The sequence below is a fragment of the Branchiostoma lanceolatum genome, chromosome 4 (genome assembly GCF_035083965.1).
Source record: "Branchiostoma lanceolatum isolate klBraLanc5 chromosome 4, klBraLanc5.hap2, whole genome shotgun sequence".
Classification (NCBI taxonomy): domain Eukaryota; kingdom Metazoa; phylum Chordata; class Leptocardii; order Amphioxiformes; family Branchiostomatidae; genus Branchiostoma; species Branchiostoma lanceolatum.
Window position 1 is genome coordinate 31,830,366 of NC_089725.1, and position 16,304 is coordinate 31,846,669.

The 16,304-nt window shown below is 47.5% G+C and overlaps 2 protein-coding genes across 4 annotated transcripts; both read left to right on the plus strand.

The window, feature by feature from the left end:
• Window positions 1–1,892: 1,892 nt before the first annotated feature.
• On the plus strand, window positions 1,893–10,073 carry LOC136434037 (uncharacterized). The gene is made up of 2 exons (XM_066426695.1): window positions 1,893–4,913; window positions 10,021–10,073. The coding sequence occupies exon 1, from the start codon at window positions 2,337–2,339 to the stop codon at window positions 2,967–2,969; it is 633 nt and encodes a 210-aa protein (XP_066282792.1). The 5' UTR covers window positions 1,893–2,336; the 3' UTR covers window positions 2,970–4,913; window positions 10,021–10,073.
• LOC136434036 (uncharacterized) lies at window positions 10,073–11,843 on the plus strand. 3 transcript variants are annotated; one of them, XM_066426692.1, is made up of 2 exons: window positions 10,073–10,865; window positions 10,898–11,843. In XM_066426692.1, the coding sequence occupies exon 1, from the start codon at window positions 10,100–10,102 to the stop codon at window positions 10,772–10,774; it is 675 nt and encodes a 224-aa protein (XP_066282789.1). In that variant the 5' UTR covers window positions 10,073–10,099; the 3' UTR covers window positions 10,775–10,865; window positions 10,898–11,843. The 3 variants fall into 3 exon arrangements, with proteins under 3 accessions (XP_066282789.1, XP_066282791.1, XP_066282790.1); XM_066426694.1 differs by having other exon boundaries at window positions 10,073–10,859; window positions 10,918–11,843; XM_066426693.1 differs by having other exon boundaries at window positions 10,073–10,839.
• The last annotated feature ends 4,461 nt before the right edge of the window (window positions 11,844–16,304 follow it).

The window sequence follows — 16,304 nt, forward strand, 5'->3', positions numbered from 1 at the left end:
GCGTCGGACGCACTTCTTGGACTTTACAACCACTTCAAGACGTTACAAGGCAACAGGTGGTTTGACCAAGACTCTGCGAGGTCTCAAGGTGAGTCTGAGTTTCTCAAGGAGCCGTGTGAAGTACTTTGTTGTGAAAGTTGTTTTGAACACCTTATGACAGGTCTACCTACTTCTCAACATACCGTTACATGTTGATGTTTGCTTGCGTCGCATGGCGGGTAAACTGGTTCACAGCACAAATCCCCTGTCACACATTCAAGACCTCCCCTCCACTTTGCTCCCGACCACACCCAACCAAGGTCGGCGCTGGGTTGGGAGTAGCTTGGAATCTATCTTATTTTAGCTCTAGTTCACTCCTCTGGTCGCAAGTAACCAGGAAGAATATGACTTTCAATAGTTTAATTTGTCAAAATGAGTAGTCGGCCGATACAGACGACTTCTAGAGATCAGTAGGCAACTTCGCCGGCCAACTCCCAACCATAGATGACCTTGCCTACGACTAACTCCCAACCTTGGTCTGGAGAAGGTTTGGAGGCCATAGTCGGGCCTTAACACACCAGTTCTATACTAAAAGGTCATCAAGTACTAGCTAGGTGTCCGACTAAAAATACCCTGCAACTTTTGTGCTATTTTGTGGACTAAAATCTTTACTGTTCGCACAGAATTGTGCGATTTTTAACGTTATATGATTTGCACGTTGTGTTGTGTTTACATTTCAGCGTCGAGATGCAAATGTGGTAATGGGGTGTTTTAAACATGCTTGCTGGCGATGTGGGTTCTTCGTCTATGAGGCTTTCGCAGTTAAGACCTTAGCTTAACAAGGAAGTTATTTTGAAGAAAATTTGGTAAAATAAAACGTATATTTGTTGATGTTTACCCTGATAATGTCAAAATTTGCCTTTAAATTAATAGAACAAACGCTACGACACTTCCGACCATGGACAGTAGTCTTCAGCTACATGTTTGCGTGACGTCACCGTCATGACGCCACATTGCACTGACGTCACGTTTCCGCCGCCATCTTGTCTACGCCTGTGGCAAAGAGTCGTTCCGTCATTCGTCGCTAGGGAGCGACACTTGTCGGGGGCCTCCAAGTAGATGTGTGGTGCTTTGTTCTTGCTATTTTAGTCAACCAGAGTCCTAGTTGACTTTTGAGAAAAGTCTGTATGCCATAAGTCGTAATTGTTGTGGAATAAAGTTGTTCTTTTTTTACATCTTTTCAGAGATTCTTTCTCTAACTGACTTAACGACAAATCACTGCAAAACCCCAACGTTACATTTCTAAAATCTTTCTGAAGCTTTCTAAACTTCCAGCGCGTGTGCATAACGATTGGTGTAGGTTCTAAAACACGAGTCAATATGCTGCTGTTTGACATGAAAATATTTACATGAAATGATTCATACAAAGGCACGATAGAATGACAGAGGCCCACTTATAGAAACTCAGTGAGCTCATGAACAGGACGCAGATGAACAAGGACTGGTCGCAGCTGTAGGATGTCACCACTTCTACAGATGCAGGAAACAATGCGTCATCATCATAATGGGATCATAATCTCCTAGAGGGGGTAGAAACAAAATTCAATTACCGGACCTTTGAACCTCATAACCCTATTTACCTAGGCGGATTTGGAGCGCAAAGGTCGACGAATTGAGTTTGTTGCTTTCTTCTAAGCATCAGCAAAAGACGGCTGAGTAGAACTTTGAACGTGTCCGCACGCATGCTGGCAGAACCGGACACCGTTCTCATTGTCGTCCGCACAGCTATTAGATTTACCGGTCTGTGATGCTTTACAGTGGTTAGAAACAACACGTAACAGTGCTGGTGTTGAGCACGGTTCATTCAAGTTCCCAGAACACGTTTGTCTCGCGCACTCTACACTAATGGCGAGGTCAAGTTGAAGTAGCGGCTGTGATGTCTTTCTCTCCCGGCTGATTTTGGTGGCAGCGCGGTTCTGTACAATGTTCCGCGCGTCTGCCACAGTCGGGAGGCAGCGAACCGGGAGGAGAGGAGAGCTCTCCATCTGGAGAGGTCCTAGTGCGGCGGAAGGGCGATGAAAGCGCGCGGTGGAGCAGACAGGAGTGGCGTGAGGGGGTGATTCGTACACGCCACTTGTCGTCACATCGCCATTTATAACCTGTACATGACGTGGGCACCACAACACTGCCAGGAGTCTCCGCGGCCTGTATCTCTCTCTACCTGTCGTCTGTCAGCGGAAGGAGTCGTCCTAAGGAGGAAGGACAAGCGTCTTGAGGACCCACGACGTCTCACATCTGGAGGATCCTCTCTAAGGAGCCGCGAAGACGTCTTGATAGCCCTGCTTCTGTGAGTAAAGATGGCGGGACGGAAGCTGCCTGACGGGACGCTGGACGACTTCCTGGAGTTTGTACGTCACCAGGAGGTTCGGGACCGGTTCCTGGAGGAGACCCCGGCGGCGCAGGGCATGCAGCGGTTCCGCCCGCTGCCGGAGATCCCGGCCGCCGCCACGCAGGGAAGCCTGTCCCCCTGGGACCACGGCTCCGACTGCGACAGGTACGAGGACATGAACTCCGAAGACGAGGATGAGGAGGACAGCTGCGGCTTCAGCGCACAGATGGGGGGAGGGGACGGCGACAGGACGTACAGCGCGACCGTCCCCAAGATCGTCATCAGCCCCAGGGACAGCAGGAAGACTCCCAGCCCCATGCGGCCAAAGACCCCCTCCACACCCAGAGACCCCCCTCCCCCTCCCCAGCGTATTCAACGAGAACAGATGATCCAGCCCAGAGGCAAGTCTCAGAGTCGGGAGGACGTTGCCATGGAAACGGTGGTCCCCATGACGACGCCCAGGCGCGGCAGTCTCCACGACGGGACGTCGCTGAAGATACCCCGCGATCCTTTAAGTGTCCGGAGACATTCTCTCGGCTCTCCTCAAGACAACGAGCTGAAACTGCCGCGTCTTAGCGACAGGAAGAACAGCCTGAGATGACGTCGTCGTCTCGAGACGATGACGTCGTCTTCACCACCTCCGTCCGACGTTCCGACGGCGTCTAAGAACTTTCTCCCGAGACGGGACAATGATAGCCGTGGTAAGGAGGAGGATTTGCAGAACAAACGTGTCGCTAAGCCGGGCTGCTTTGTACGCAGCATTGGTGTGTTTGTTCGCTACGTGTTTAACGTCGCCAGAAAAATAACTTCACTTTCCGCACATTTATCACATGTTTCCTTCAACATTGAATTTCGGATTAGCAAGCTTGACGCGTTTCCATTGGACACGTGCATGAGAGTCTGGATGGAGAGATTCTACCCGAGGAAGCGGTTTTCTGACGGGACTGTTGTTCAATCGTCCACACGAGTGGCGTGTTTACTTATTTATTGAGTGGTGCCGTTGCGTAACCGGTAAACACGCGGATAGAAACGCGAAAATAGTTACGCCGACGGCACCGAAAATATTTGGTTAGGACGATTCCAATCCACGACGAGTACTTGGCTACACGACATACGCAACGCACGATTAAGCATTATTTTCGTCAAACAACGTCTCTGTCGTTATTCGCCGCTTGTTGTAGCGGTTCTGACCGAACGTTTGACCAAACTTGCCGCACGTTTTTCCCGGGCCCCCCGGTCTCCCGGCGGCAGGGGCGCGGGTCGTGTCACCGCCCCATTATCCACATTTAATAACTGTATTTTACGAGCCGAGTGTTTGCACATGGTGGCGTTGTCAAGATGTAATCACCCACTTAACCTGTCAAGTCGAGATCGGACATTAATGTGGCTTGTATATTATATCACCACGATCTGTGTCGGAAAGGCGCCCCCCTCCCACCCGTAACGCCAGGAATGTTAAAGTCGTAAAAACGCCGACGTTCTCAGAGCCAGAGTCGCACAGGTATGTCGGCACAGGTAGAGAGAGAACACCTTTGTATCACCTGTGGTGACCGTATGTTGTATAGGTGCTGCGCTAGGTGTGCCGCTTCTATTGGCGCAGTAAACACCGACCGCTGAATGCGCGGACGTCTCTTTTTGATACCCGCCAGCGCCTTTGATAGGGCTGAAGTCGCCAGGCGTGTCGAACAAGACACGGAACGAGCAAACTCCAGACCACAACGCACACCTCTGAGAGTTCTGTACTCAAGATGGTATATAGTTTAAAACTGCCTAGGATCGTTTAATCTCAGTCGTTACGGGAGAAGTGTCGGCCTGGTCGAGAGGAACTGGTCGAGAGTTGATCGGACGACGGCGCCGCGTCACGACCGGGCCTGAATGGGCGCTGCAGAACCGCGGGCTAATGGTGTTGACTCAGGACGGAGGGTTTTGTGCGGAAGGATGGGCGCATTCACAAAAATAAGGCAGAAAACAAACAAGGAGGTGAGCTGAGGTGGCAGCGCGACGTTCAGCCGTCACCACAGGGTCACAGGTGAACCGCCGGACGTCCGGACGCGTTTTCCCGCGTTAAAACCGAGGAGAGATAACGCGAACTATCGTCTGCAGCGCCCGCATAGGCCGGAGCTCACGTCCCCGGGGTCCAGGCGTGTGCATTGTGTGCCGGGCGGCTTTGTTCCGTGCATCTGAACCTGACTGACTATCATGCCACGTAAATGTCACTGGCAGCGCTATTCAGGGAACGGCCATTGACTGAGCTGCAAGCTACAGGAACCCTGAACTGAGCCAGCCTCGCGTGTGGACCGACGATTTGACGTGGCTAAAAATACGTGATATATCGCCGTGATCCGGATACCCAGCTCGATAGACCGTCGAGCCTCCTGCTCGCTCAGACGCGAAGAGGACAAGTGCCGCCGAGAGGCCCTCGAGGTTAACGCTACCACCGGGCCCTGCCAATGGCCGCGGCGGCTGCGGAGCCCGCCCGTCACCCGTGACAACTTCACCTCGGATATCGACCGCTTGGCTGGAGAGGCGGCGGGCGAAGAGAGAGGTAAGGGTTTTGTTTGCGGGATGTGAAGTGGTGGGAGACAATAGATCGGCTCTCCGCTGCTCTCCGGACATCTGTCTGACGCCTTGCTGCTCGGATTAAAAAGGGGCGCACGTTTTTCCGCGCGCGATCAAACCTTAAGAGAGGAAAAGCCGACAGGGTGCAGAAGCGGAGTCAGGCCTGTAGCAGCGGGTTCGAGTCGGAAACCGCAGACCGGTGAGTCTTCTGTCATGACCACAAAGCCACCGTGGCGTGGTTTGAATCTCCAAGCAGATGTTTGATAGCTCCGGCTTGTTTAAACGCTAGTTTTTGCCGCAGCGTTTCATAGGTCTCTAAGATAAGTGGAGGTGGTCTGAGATTAGTGGGAGCGCTAGAGCTAAACAGAAGTACTGCATGTTGCAGAAACGCACGGTTAACAAGCCGGAGACTCTAGCATCTGCCTGGAGATTAGGCGTGGTGGGGCAGAATAGGTCGGCATTCCGGGATAGAATCGTGTGTAGCAGCGTTAATTAAGCACGGTAATGGTCACAAAAATGCCTTGTTGTCTCAGTACAGTACAGTCCGACCCTTTCATTCCCACCGAAATAATGGAACGGTCTTCTCCAACTGACCGTTTGACAGACCGTTTTTTTCTACGACAGTGTCGTCAGGGACAGGAATTCCTCAGTTGTTGTGTAGGACCATGTATCGTTCTGTCATCGTTTTCGCGGTATGTCAGTCTGGATGATGGTTCAGGATGTTTGTTATTCCCGGTAATACGTAAACATGGAACTACAAACAAACAGAAATGTCCAGTCAGGTGCGTCTAGGGTGGTTGCCAGGGGGTGATCTGACGGCTCGTTTCTTAGTCCCATCGACAGAGGGCATTCTCAAGTTGTTATGTACGACTCATAGATCATTCTGCCAGCTTCTTTCGGGCGTGTCAGTCCAGATACAGACAGAGAAGTTCATTTTGTAGATGGTTACGTTTAGGACGCCTTGCTGTCCTCGGTATTACGTAAACGCGGAACTAACAACAAACAGGGGGAGTTTGGTTGGCTTGTTTCTTAGTCCCATGGGGGGAAGTTTCTCAAGTTGTTATGTACGATACATAGATCATTCTGCCAGCTTCTTTCGGGCGTGACAGTCCAGATAGAGACAGAGAAGATGACTTTGTAGATGGTTACGTTTAGGACGCCTTGCTGTCCTCAGTATTACGTAAACGCGGAACTAACAACAAACAGGAGTGTTCTATGGTTGTTGTCAGGACGGTGTTCCGGCATTTGGTAATCTGTGCGATTAGTCGAACCCTCTCAACTATTTTACCGCTCACTAAATCTTTAGAATTAACCCTGCCACCGATCCGCGTTTGTAATCACAAATTACTGACCCTTATTTTCTGTCGTAACCTTTTCTTAAACCTTAATATCAAGTAGATATTCGAAATGAAAATTGCTACGTCTTCAGCTGACTGCCCCTATGCGGAAAGAAAACAACATGTCACACAGAATGAAATCTTGTTATGATTTCTCAGAATATCTACCTGGAGATCAGAGTATTCCCCATGAGACCTTATCGTCACACGGGCGAGGTCTGTACGGGCCTCCCTCGCCCTTACACCGCCGTAAGCCAGGGATTGTGCCCGGCGCGTCGGCGCTAAGCTAGCGTGCACAGCCACCGATAACGCGAGAAAATATTTAGTTGGGATTATGTCCTGCAACAATGAGCTGAAGGTTAGGCGCTAAGTGGGTGAATGGCGATCTATGCCCACCTAGATGCCCGGTCCTAATAGACCATTCAGCCGCGCTTTCGGTCAATTTTTCGGGTATCTTGGTAGAGATCCGCTGTCCAGTTGTATCTCATAGGCCTGTAGCTATGTGTGCATTGACACTGTTGAGTAAACACTGTATCATTTTATTTCATTTTTATTTATTTATCCAGGGCCTAACATATCGCCAGAAGGGCGGTTTTCAACGTGCCCTGTAGCCTAGTGTAGGCATACATAATCAATACATACTGAAGTGACAAAATATAAAAGCTACTGAACAACTTAGGTACAATAGTGATAAAAGTGCGAGGTAATGTACTTCAAGATAATATGACAAACTAATGACTTACATAAAACAAGCCAAATAAAAGTAACAAATGTAACAAATGTAACGATGTATCACGACATCGTTATCATATAAGATATTCAGACAATAAAACCAACGAGAATTTCAATAGGCCTCTCTCTCTATATATATGTTCAGGTATGAAGAACTAAGTACATTATAGATAAGTCATTGACACTGTTGAGTAAGCATGGCATCGGGACATCGTTATTATATAATATATTCAGACAATAAAACCAACGAGAGTGAATAACAAAAGGCTGAATTTCAATAGACCTTCTATATGTACATAGGTTCAGTCATGAAAGACCAAGGACATTATACATGTAGAAAGTCACTCATACTTTGGCCTCGGGAAATTGTTATTATATAAGATATTCAGACAATGAAACCAACGAGAATGATGAAAGAATAACAAAAGGTTGAATTTGAATAGGCCTTCAATATATATATATATATTCAGTTATGAAAGACTAAGTACACTATAGATAAGTTATCGACACGTTTGAGTAAACATGACCTCGGGACATCGTTATCATAAAAGATATTCAGACAAGGAAACCAACGAGAATGAATGACAAAAGGCTGAATTTCAATAGACCTTCTATATATATAGAGAGATTCTGTTATGTAAGACCAAGGACACTATAGAGTCTAAAATATACTGTCCTTGTAAAGACGGAGGTGTGGAAGGTAACGTCACATGGTTATATTTGTTTGTGCTTAGCATTGTTGAGTCGTGCGTCGCTATGGAGACCAATCTGTAACACGTTAAACTTTGCCGTTGTCGTGACCCCTTGTATGGCGGAGGACATGGCATCGGGGCAGCGTTGTTATATCAGATATTTGGACAATAAAAACAACGAGAATGACTAACACAAGGCGTAGTTTCAATAGGCCTCCCATATTCAGGTTCTATTATGTAAGTCAGACCAAGGACACCATAGAGCCTAATAACAGTAAAGACGGAGGTGTGAGAGGTAACGTCACATGGTTATGTTTGTTTGTGTTTTGCATTGTTGAGTCGTACGTTGCCATGGTGACCGATCTCTTGAACGTTAAACTGTGTCGTTGTCGTGACCACTTTTGTGGCGGAGGACGTAAATGTTTTTACTACTGGTTAGACGTTGTGTCTTTGGGACTTTCCTCACTCCATCAAGACGTAAATGGATACGTGTGGTAAAGGCGGTGGAAGGAGAATACCCTACACACAGTGGAAGACAATTCACTGCTCCTACGGCATCAAAAACGCTAACCTTAACTATTTTACCAATGGTTAATGATGTAACGAGATTTGTTCTTAAGTAACAGTTGTAGATACTATCTCGGAGTGCAGCTACGGACTCAACTCAGTTTTAATGTCATATGTTTCATTTCTTCCTGTGACCACGTTTGTGGCTTGAAATGTAGTTTAGTAGACACCATACGTGTGGATATGAAATCAATGAGCTTATAAACGTTTTAACCCTATAAGGTTATGACTGCTTGTCAGTGACCAGAATTCACCCACAGCAAACATACAAAACGCACCTGTCAGGGTGATTGATTGATTGATTGATTGAATGGTTAAGGCTTGAAAATTCCAGTCCTAGCGGTCAGGTTCATTCAAACCCACCCGACTGTGAAAAACAAGCAAATAACGAACAACATGTAACTCATAGCCTCAACAACAGGCTTTATGAGCGTGACTGACGTTCTCATTTGGCTGACTACGATTGTGCTTGATCACAATTTTCACCCATCGGCTAAAACGCGAAGCAGCATTACAATCCAACAGAACCTGGGTCATATAATGGGGATATTTTGAGTCAAGTAAAAGTTTATTGCACAACAATTGCATCAGGAACAATGCATAGCAATTGTCGTGGAATATCAACAACTACGAACTATTTATTGATTAGATATAACGGTAAACATTGAAATATATAGCAGTCAAAATTACAAAAATAGACAATCATACTACATACAATACGAAGAGGACTTAATTATGTCAAAAAATGGATGCAGAGTTGAGAGGTGGAGCTCAGGCCGAGTTTGTTAAAACTACGGGGTACCGATGGCCGATCTTGTAGAAAACGTGACCCATGGTCAGCGATTTGATTTATTCATTTGGCTGTAAAAAAGTACAGCCAGGGCTACCCAACTAGCCGAAGGCTATTACAAAGGTTAAGCCCTGAGAACAATATTCAAAATTCAATACAAATTTTCACAAAGCATGTCAAAACACACATGAAGGCTTACACAAAACGCAAAACTGAAATACATAGAAGAAAAAAAATTAACCATAATCAAAATCAATTAATTATGGTCAGCGATAAGGCGATGGCCGTTCCAAAATGGCGACGACCGTTTACGTGACGTTAGCCGTGGAGGCTAGCCGCGGTCTGCGGTCTCACGGTGCATTATCGTCTGCGTTACCATGGCGACGGCGCGACACCTGTTTATCTCTGCACAACTGGTCCGCACGCTTGTAGGGTTACCAGTCATCTCCAAGCAGACGTGTGGAGCCGGCTTTGAAGTTGTTGAAATATGTTTACAAAATGTTTTGTTGAGTCTGAAGTATGTTGGTATTGTCCCACACTCTGGAAGACTTACGCTTACAAATCAAGAAGGTTATTATCTGGTTGAAATTCAGAGTACGTATTGATTTAAAGCCGCTCAGAAGACGATAATTCAAAATATATTGGATTTGTACGTCTTTTGCAGCGTTTCGTGCGCCTCTCTAGTAGTGCGCTTTCTTATCAGGTAGGCAGAGGGGGCAGAGAAAAGGGTATTTCAACAAATTGAAATAAAAATACACCCAAAAAGAGGTACAGAACAAGCCGGATCCACCCATCTGTTTGGAGATCAGACCGTCGTGTTACTGTATACTTGTGGGAGTTAGAAAGCGTGCAAGTACGCATGTACAAGTTCACAGTGCCCACTCTGTCTACTGTCGGCCTGTCTACCATTGACCGTCACCGAGTCAACACGCCAACTGAAAGTAACTGTTGTTCGTCTTTTCTCTCTCCTTGCAGTGGACCGGAGTAACCCAGCTGTCGCCCCTGGCAACGGGAGTCCCCCGGACGTCCCGTGTGAGCGTGCGGGAACACCGATATGGAGAACGGCGGCCAGGCGCTGATGCGGGAGGCGTCGGGCGCGGACTACTCGCAGTTCTCCCGCCAGCGCCGCCCGGGAGGAGATGACATCGACGAGATCGTGCAGATCGTGCGGCAACAGGAGGACATCGGCACCGACAGGGACGCCGAGCTCTCCCTGAAGAAGTTCGCGCCCTTGCCGGGGATAAGGAGACAAGACGGCGCGAAGGAAGACTTGAAGGAAGACGAGGAGGACCCTGTAGCGGCCGACTCGAGACAGTTCTACGAGAGCGAGGACGTTTTGTCGAGCATGTCGCCCCCGGAGTGTGACAGCCCGCTGCCGTCGCCGAGAGGATTGCGCGGCCACGCCTCGGATAACAACCTGTACGGGAAAATGGAGAGACTCTCCTTGAAGAGAGACAACAACAACGCGACCACCAGGGTGGACTTCGACGCGGACTTGTTGGCCGTCTCGACGGGGTTCGAGTCGGCGCTGTCCCGGCAGCGGCGCAGAACTCGCTCGGACCCTTGCCGGAAGCCGCGGTTTAAGGGCATGCGGCTGCCGCCCATCGCCATCATCCACATGCCGGACCGCCCGTCCGCCCCCGAGCCCACGCACACGCCGCCGCTGGACGACTACGACTTCGACTGCAACGACGAGGAACCCATAGACCATATAGATCCGGGGCACTAGGGCAGAGGTCAAGGTCAGGACTCTAGGGCAGAGGTCAAGGTCAGGACTCTAGGACAGAGGTCAAGGTCAGGACTCTAAGGCAGAGGTCAAGGTCAAGACTCTAGGCAGAGGTCAAGGTCGCAGGTCAGGACTCTAGGGCAGAGGTCAAGGTCGGGTTATAATGTCAAGTTCAGAGTCCGAAAGTTATTTGTTCATAACCAAGAAAGGCTTCTTGCCCTACATAGCCATATAGGCCAACTTCATGTGCAAAATGTGTATATTCTTTTGTTTCTACTTATTTCTTTCCTTGACGGTTCGTTCATGTGGAAGTATCAAGTCGTGTCGTTCGCAAAAAAACAGACCGTCGTTATATTATGTCAATCTTGAACTGTCAAATATTCGTGGTTGCATCAACCCTCATAGTTTCGACGGATACCCTAAGGCGGACACATAAAAAAACGGTGTTGTCTAGATCATGTCTTGAACACCTGGATATCTAAAGCGTGTATACCTCGGGGATTATTGATGCGGCATTTATATAGCAGATCTCTGTAAATTCTCTTTCTTCAACGTGTGGCGGTCTTAGGATATCCGGCGGAATCATGCTAAACTTACACATGGACATGTGTGTGGAAGACGAGTATGGTGTGTACTAACATATTCTATCAGTCTGGGATGAGACGGCTCGCCATGCTGGGGATGTTGCAACAGGCGTTTCATTTGTGGTACTGTTACGTGTCATGGGGGAGGGGGGCGTCAGAAATCTGCACCGCCTCTGGTCCTGATTCTAAAGACGATTCCCTGACTACATGTACGCATTGAATACTGATTAAAAATCTTTATATACAAAACATTTAAGTGTACGATAAAAGTGTACATTACGAAAGGAAACCTGGACTTTGGTCACCCTTCAAGACATCGAAACCCATTGAGTGTTCGTCACCAACTGTCACAGTGTAGTTATTCAGTGTGGAACGACAGAGGAATGTAGTACTGTACGACCTGTTTACATACATGAACCCTTCGCTGTAAGATTTACAATTATGTGAACATTTCTATTGAAGTAAACTATGTCTCTGATGACACCAAACTCTGGCGATGTTCTTTGTGCTGAAGTTCGCTATTGACTGTAGAAAGGGAGCTGTCAAGGCAAGTTGTTGTTGACGGAAAGCCTTCCAGTTTATTCAATAAGTTTGAAGAATGGCCCCGTCGAGCCAATGAAGTCGTAGAAAATTGTAGATGTATCATCCCCTACATCCTTTCCGGGATGACCCTGTTCATCGCTGTCAATAAGAAAGCTTTATTGCAAATTGCTGCCCGTAGGCTAATTGCAAGTACATGTACATGTAACACGGAGAGGACGGACAGATAATGTTGAACAGTAGACATGTGACCACTCAACTCATAACTACTTACACTAGGTTCTACTTATTGGGTTCGGCATCTTTTTCCGAGACAGTGGAAGACGAATGATACCACTTTTGGTCAATTGGGCGGTTCGCTAGAAAATCATGATATAGAAAACGGGGTCCATCAGAACACAGCAGAAATCAGCAAGTGTCAGTCTCACTCTCAAAAGAAGACGATATCAAAACGTCCGTCAAGGAGCCTGCAACCCAGCGAGGTACGAAGAAGGGCCCTGTTAGGGCCCTGTCACACGTGTGCGTATATTCAAGTACGTATGAGTTCCGCTGTAACATTTTGTTGGTTTAGGTAAAGTTTGCGGGGAGGAAGTTGTTTTCTACTTTGACCCTCCGTTGAGCAGTCTAGTTACCAAACCAAAGAAATTACTTATTCGGCTGCAAACTTAACCTAAACCAAAAACATGTTGATACGCAACTCACGCGGGCTTGTATATACGGACACGTGTGACAAAGGCTTTATATTATTCACAATCTTTGGATAGTCGCGCATGTGCCGTACAAAATTCAGCCGTCTCGTTATTGAACAGGCTGTCCTTAATCCTTGTCGAAGATTAGTTTTGTCATAGCATGTTTCTACAACATCAAAATCGTACAAAATCAATCTACAACGAATGTGACCGCGCTGTCACTACACGACAGTCTACAGACAGTCCTTTATTGTTGTCAGGTCTGACTTCTCTTCTCAAAAGCCCCATAGACCTGTCGGCGGCCATGTTACCTTGTCACCGTTGTGGGCCCACCACCTGAAGTAACAATGTCAAGGTGAGTCTGATCTGCAAGAGTGCTTGACAAATCCGTGGCGTGTTTACCTTGGCACAAAGCGTCTTGAGAGGCGTCAATGGGTCCAGAATTCTCGAGATGTCTTCCCGAGTTGGCTTAAGGACCGCTCTAACTCGACACGCCGTGCGCGCATTGTGAGGGTTGTATTGTTGACGGCGTGTCCATAACGTCACATGCCAAACAGCGGGACGGCTTTGTAGGGGGGGAGGGCGTCGACCTTCAGATCACGTCAAGGTTAAGGCAGAAGGAAAGGTTAGGAAGATGTGCCTGACTTTCTCACGTCTTGTGCGTTTGTCTTAAGACTGTTGGCTGCGGTTCGAAGAAGGCTTTGTTGTACTTGTAAATAAAAAGACAGAAAGTTTTGAAATCGACGATTACCAAAGGCAAAGTATAGCCAGACCGAAGTTTGCAGCCACACCGTGAATGGCACAAAGACGCTGCAGACTGAAGAAATCTATACAGTGCATTGATAAAAATATTGGACAATGGATACTGATGATAAAATGGCTCTTTTTCTATCTCAAAATTACTGAATTTATCGTAAATTAAACTTCTTGCACGTTGAACATTTTATGTTATGTGTGTTCAGACATTTGTTCAACCTTCCTGACCACTTAGCTCACAATGAAGTTACTACCTTTCCCTCAAAACTTTTCTTTTGTTCACACGCTCGCATCAGTTTTGGGGTGCCCATGGGATGTCATCCATATATGCCCATGGGATGTCATGGCCTAATAAAAGAAAATAATACTAAGTGTAATCAAGGACGGTGTAATCTATAATTATCCCTACTATACGAAGCAACAAACTTGTTTGTCTGTGGCTCTGCGGTGAATTATTCACCCCGTTTGGCCTTGAATTTCTGCCATTCTGTTCCGTCACCGGCCGAGTCTAGTAACCACGAAATGTGCCGCGGACACAAATCACGGCCGCGGGTCTTGGACAAAGGGTAACTTTATTTATGGAGTCGGCTACAGTCGGGAGGACAGAACGGCCCTTTTGTCCGTCCGCTGGCCTTTGTCCGCTCTCAGATCCAGCCGCCGCGCGGGAAATGTCACGCATACGGGGTCTTGGGGGAGAATACGGTGTTCAAGCAGATGTGAAAAGTTTTTTTTTTGTCTCAGCAACCCATACTCTCCAAGCAGAGGAGTGGGTCCGGCAGGTTTTTGACGTGTTTTTAGGCGTTTTTGTCGGGCTTTCTATTTTGTCATTTTTTTACACATGAGGGTTGGCTAGACAAAAAAAAAAAGACAAAATAGAAAGCCCGACGAAAACGCCCAAGAACACGTCAAAAACCTGCCGGACCCACCCCTCTGCTTGGAGAGTAAGCAACCCACACTTCTGCAGGCAGTCTCAACGATGAATGTCTAATAAACCTAGTGGCGCGGGGAAGGGAATTCCGTGTCTGGACGGGCACGCTTCGCACCGATTTTTAAACCGTTTGTAAGGTGTTGAAGCGATTACTAGGTAAAGGTAAAGGTAGTCCCATAGCCTGTTGGAGGCCGTGGGTTGTTATCCACTGTGTCCAGGGCACCGTATTAGGAGGCTTCCACCACCTTTTACCTCCCGAAGTCAGGTACCCATCTTTACACCTGGGTGAAGTGAGGAAGGTCATGTAAATGTAGTAGACCTTACGAAAGTCGCTGTACTTTTGTTGTGTCAATAAAGATTGTTGTTGCTGTAAAGTGTCTTTCGTAAGGGCACAACGTCGGTGGCCTGCCAAGAGACACGAGCACAGGACGTTGGGAGTCTGGGTCGAACGCCAATTTGACGCCACTACAAGCAAATGTGGAAAGGCGAAATCGTAACGTTTCTTACGTTCACGTTTAACGTTTACGCCGAGCACCGCTCCTTTCTTCAATGTTCTAGAAAGCCCCAGTGTTCCGGGAAACCGTAGCGTGAGAAACGTTACGATCTTGCCTCTCCACATCTGCTTGGAGATCTGGGAGAACTGGGGCTTGTCGTGCGGGCGTGGAAAATGCAGCAAGGATAACCTCCAAGCAGATGTTGAGGTGGTAGATCGTAGGTTTTTACTGGCCTTTCTGACAGCTAGCCGCACTCCGGTCCAGTGTCTGTGGACATGTTGGGGTGAGTCAGCCGTCAGAAAAGATCGACAGTCAGAAGATGTTACGATCCTTCACCCAAACATCTGCTTTTATGATATGTTAACTGAAGGGACTACCCTGATGATTTAGGTAAGAGATGATGTCAGCTCAGAAAACTGAAGAAAAAACATCCTTGATTAACTCATAAGGAAACTGATGCTTTCAGTACTAGTTCAACGTGAGGAAACTTTTATACAAAACGATCTTAAAAATAATATTTCCATCGCAATTACATAAACCGCCGTATACAAAAAATATGCTTCATCTTTTACCTCATTCGGGCTGCAACAAATTCTTCAAACAGACATCCACCGCTACGTACCAGATTAGCTGGAGGTACTCTCCAAGCAGAGGTTTGTGGAGAAGATTGTGACCATTTTACCACATGCCCCATTCTCTATTGTTTTCTGTTTGGTGGAGAGTGCCGACAAAAACCGGTCATGATAAAAAGGTCACAATCTCCTCCACCAAACCTCTGCTTGGAGAGAAGCCGGAGGGCGGTTAGTTATACCTGCGGAACAATACAGCTCGAGCTACAGACAGGTAGACAGTGCGGTGCTCCACAGAAGTGTGCCGCCGCCAGGTGAGACAGGTGAGGGGCTGGCAGGTACACAATGGGCAGGTGTGATGTGCGTGCAGGTGTCATTGACCTGGTGACCTTCAACCGAATGTGACAATGCCACTTTGTCAGCGACGACAGAGCGGTCTACTTTTTGAAGCTGAAGGATGGAGAATACACTCACTGCTTTTGTTTGTCGCTATTTGTGCCAAATCGGCTTAAACCATTTATAGATGTGTCGTTATTACATTTCTACAGATACCATAAGCCCCCCTCTCATTGGACCCGCGGCACGCTGGCGACCTCGCTGCGTCCTAAATTCGATTTTTGCGTTACTTTTGACTTTATAACGGGAATATCATGCGAAGCGTGCAAGTATGACCAAAAAGACAACAAAACACATGAAGCGTAAAAGATTTGTTTTTTTTTAATCGATGAAATTCGTTGAGCGCGCTGTCAAATCGCTCGGTCGTAGCGAGGTCGCTAACGTGCCGCGTGTCCAGTGAGTTTGGGGATATAGTTAGATGCAAATGTTCTCTAGTTAGCTGGTGTCTTGTCCTTACTACCACCTCTCCAGAAGGTGGACACCTCCGTTGTCGGTACTTAAGCAACACAATGTGTCCTGTGTGCATTCTGATCGTCATACTTTTACTTTGCAGTATATACTGTACCTGTTCCTATAA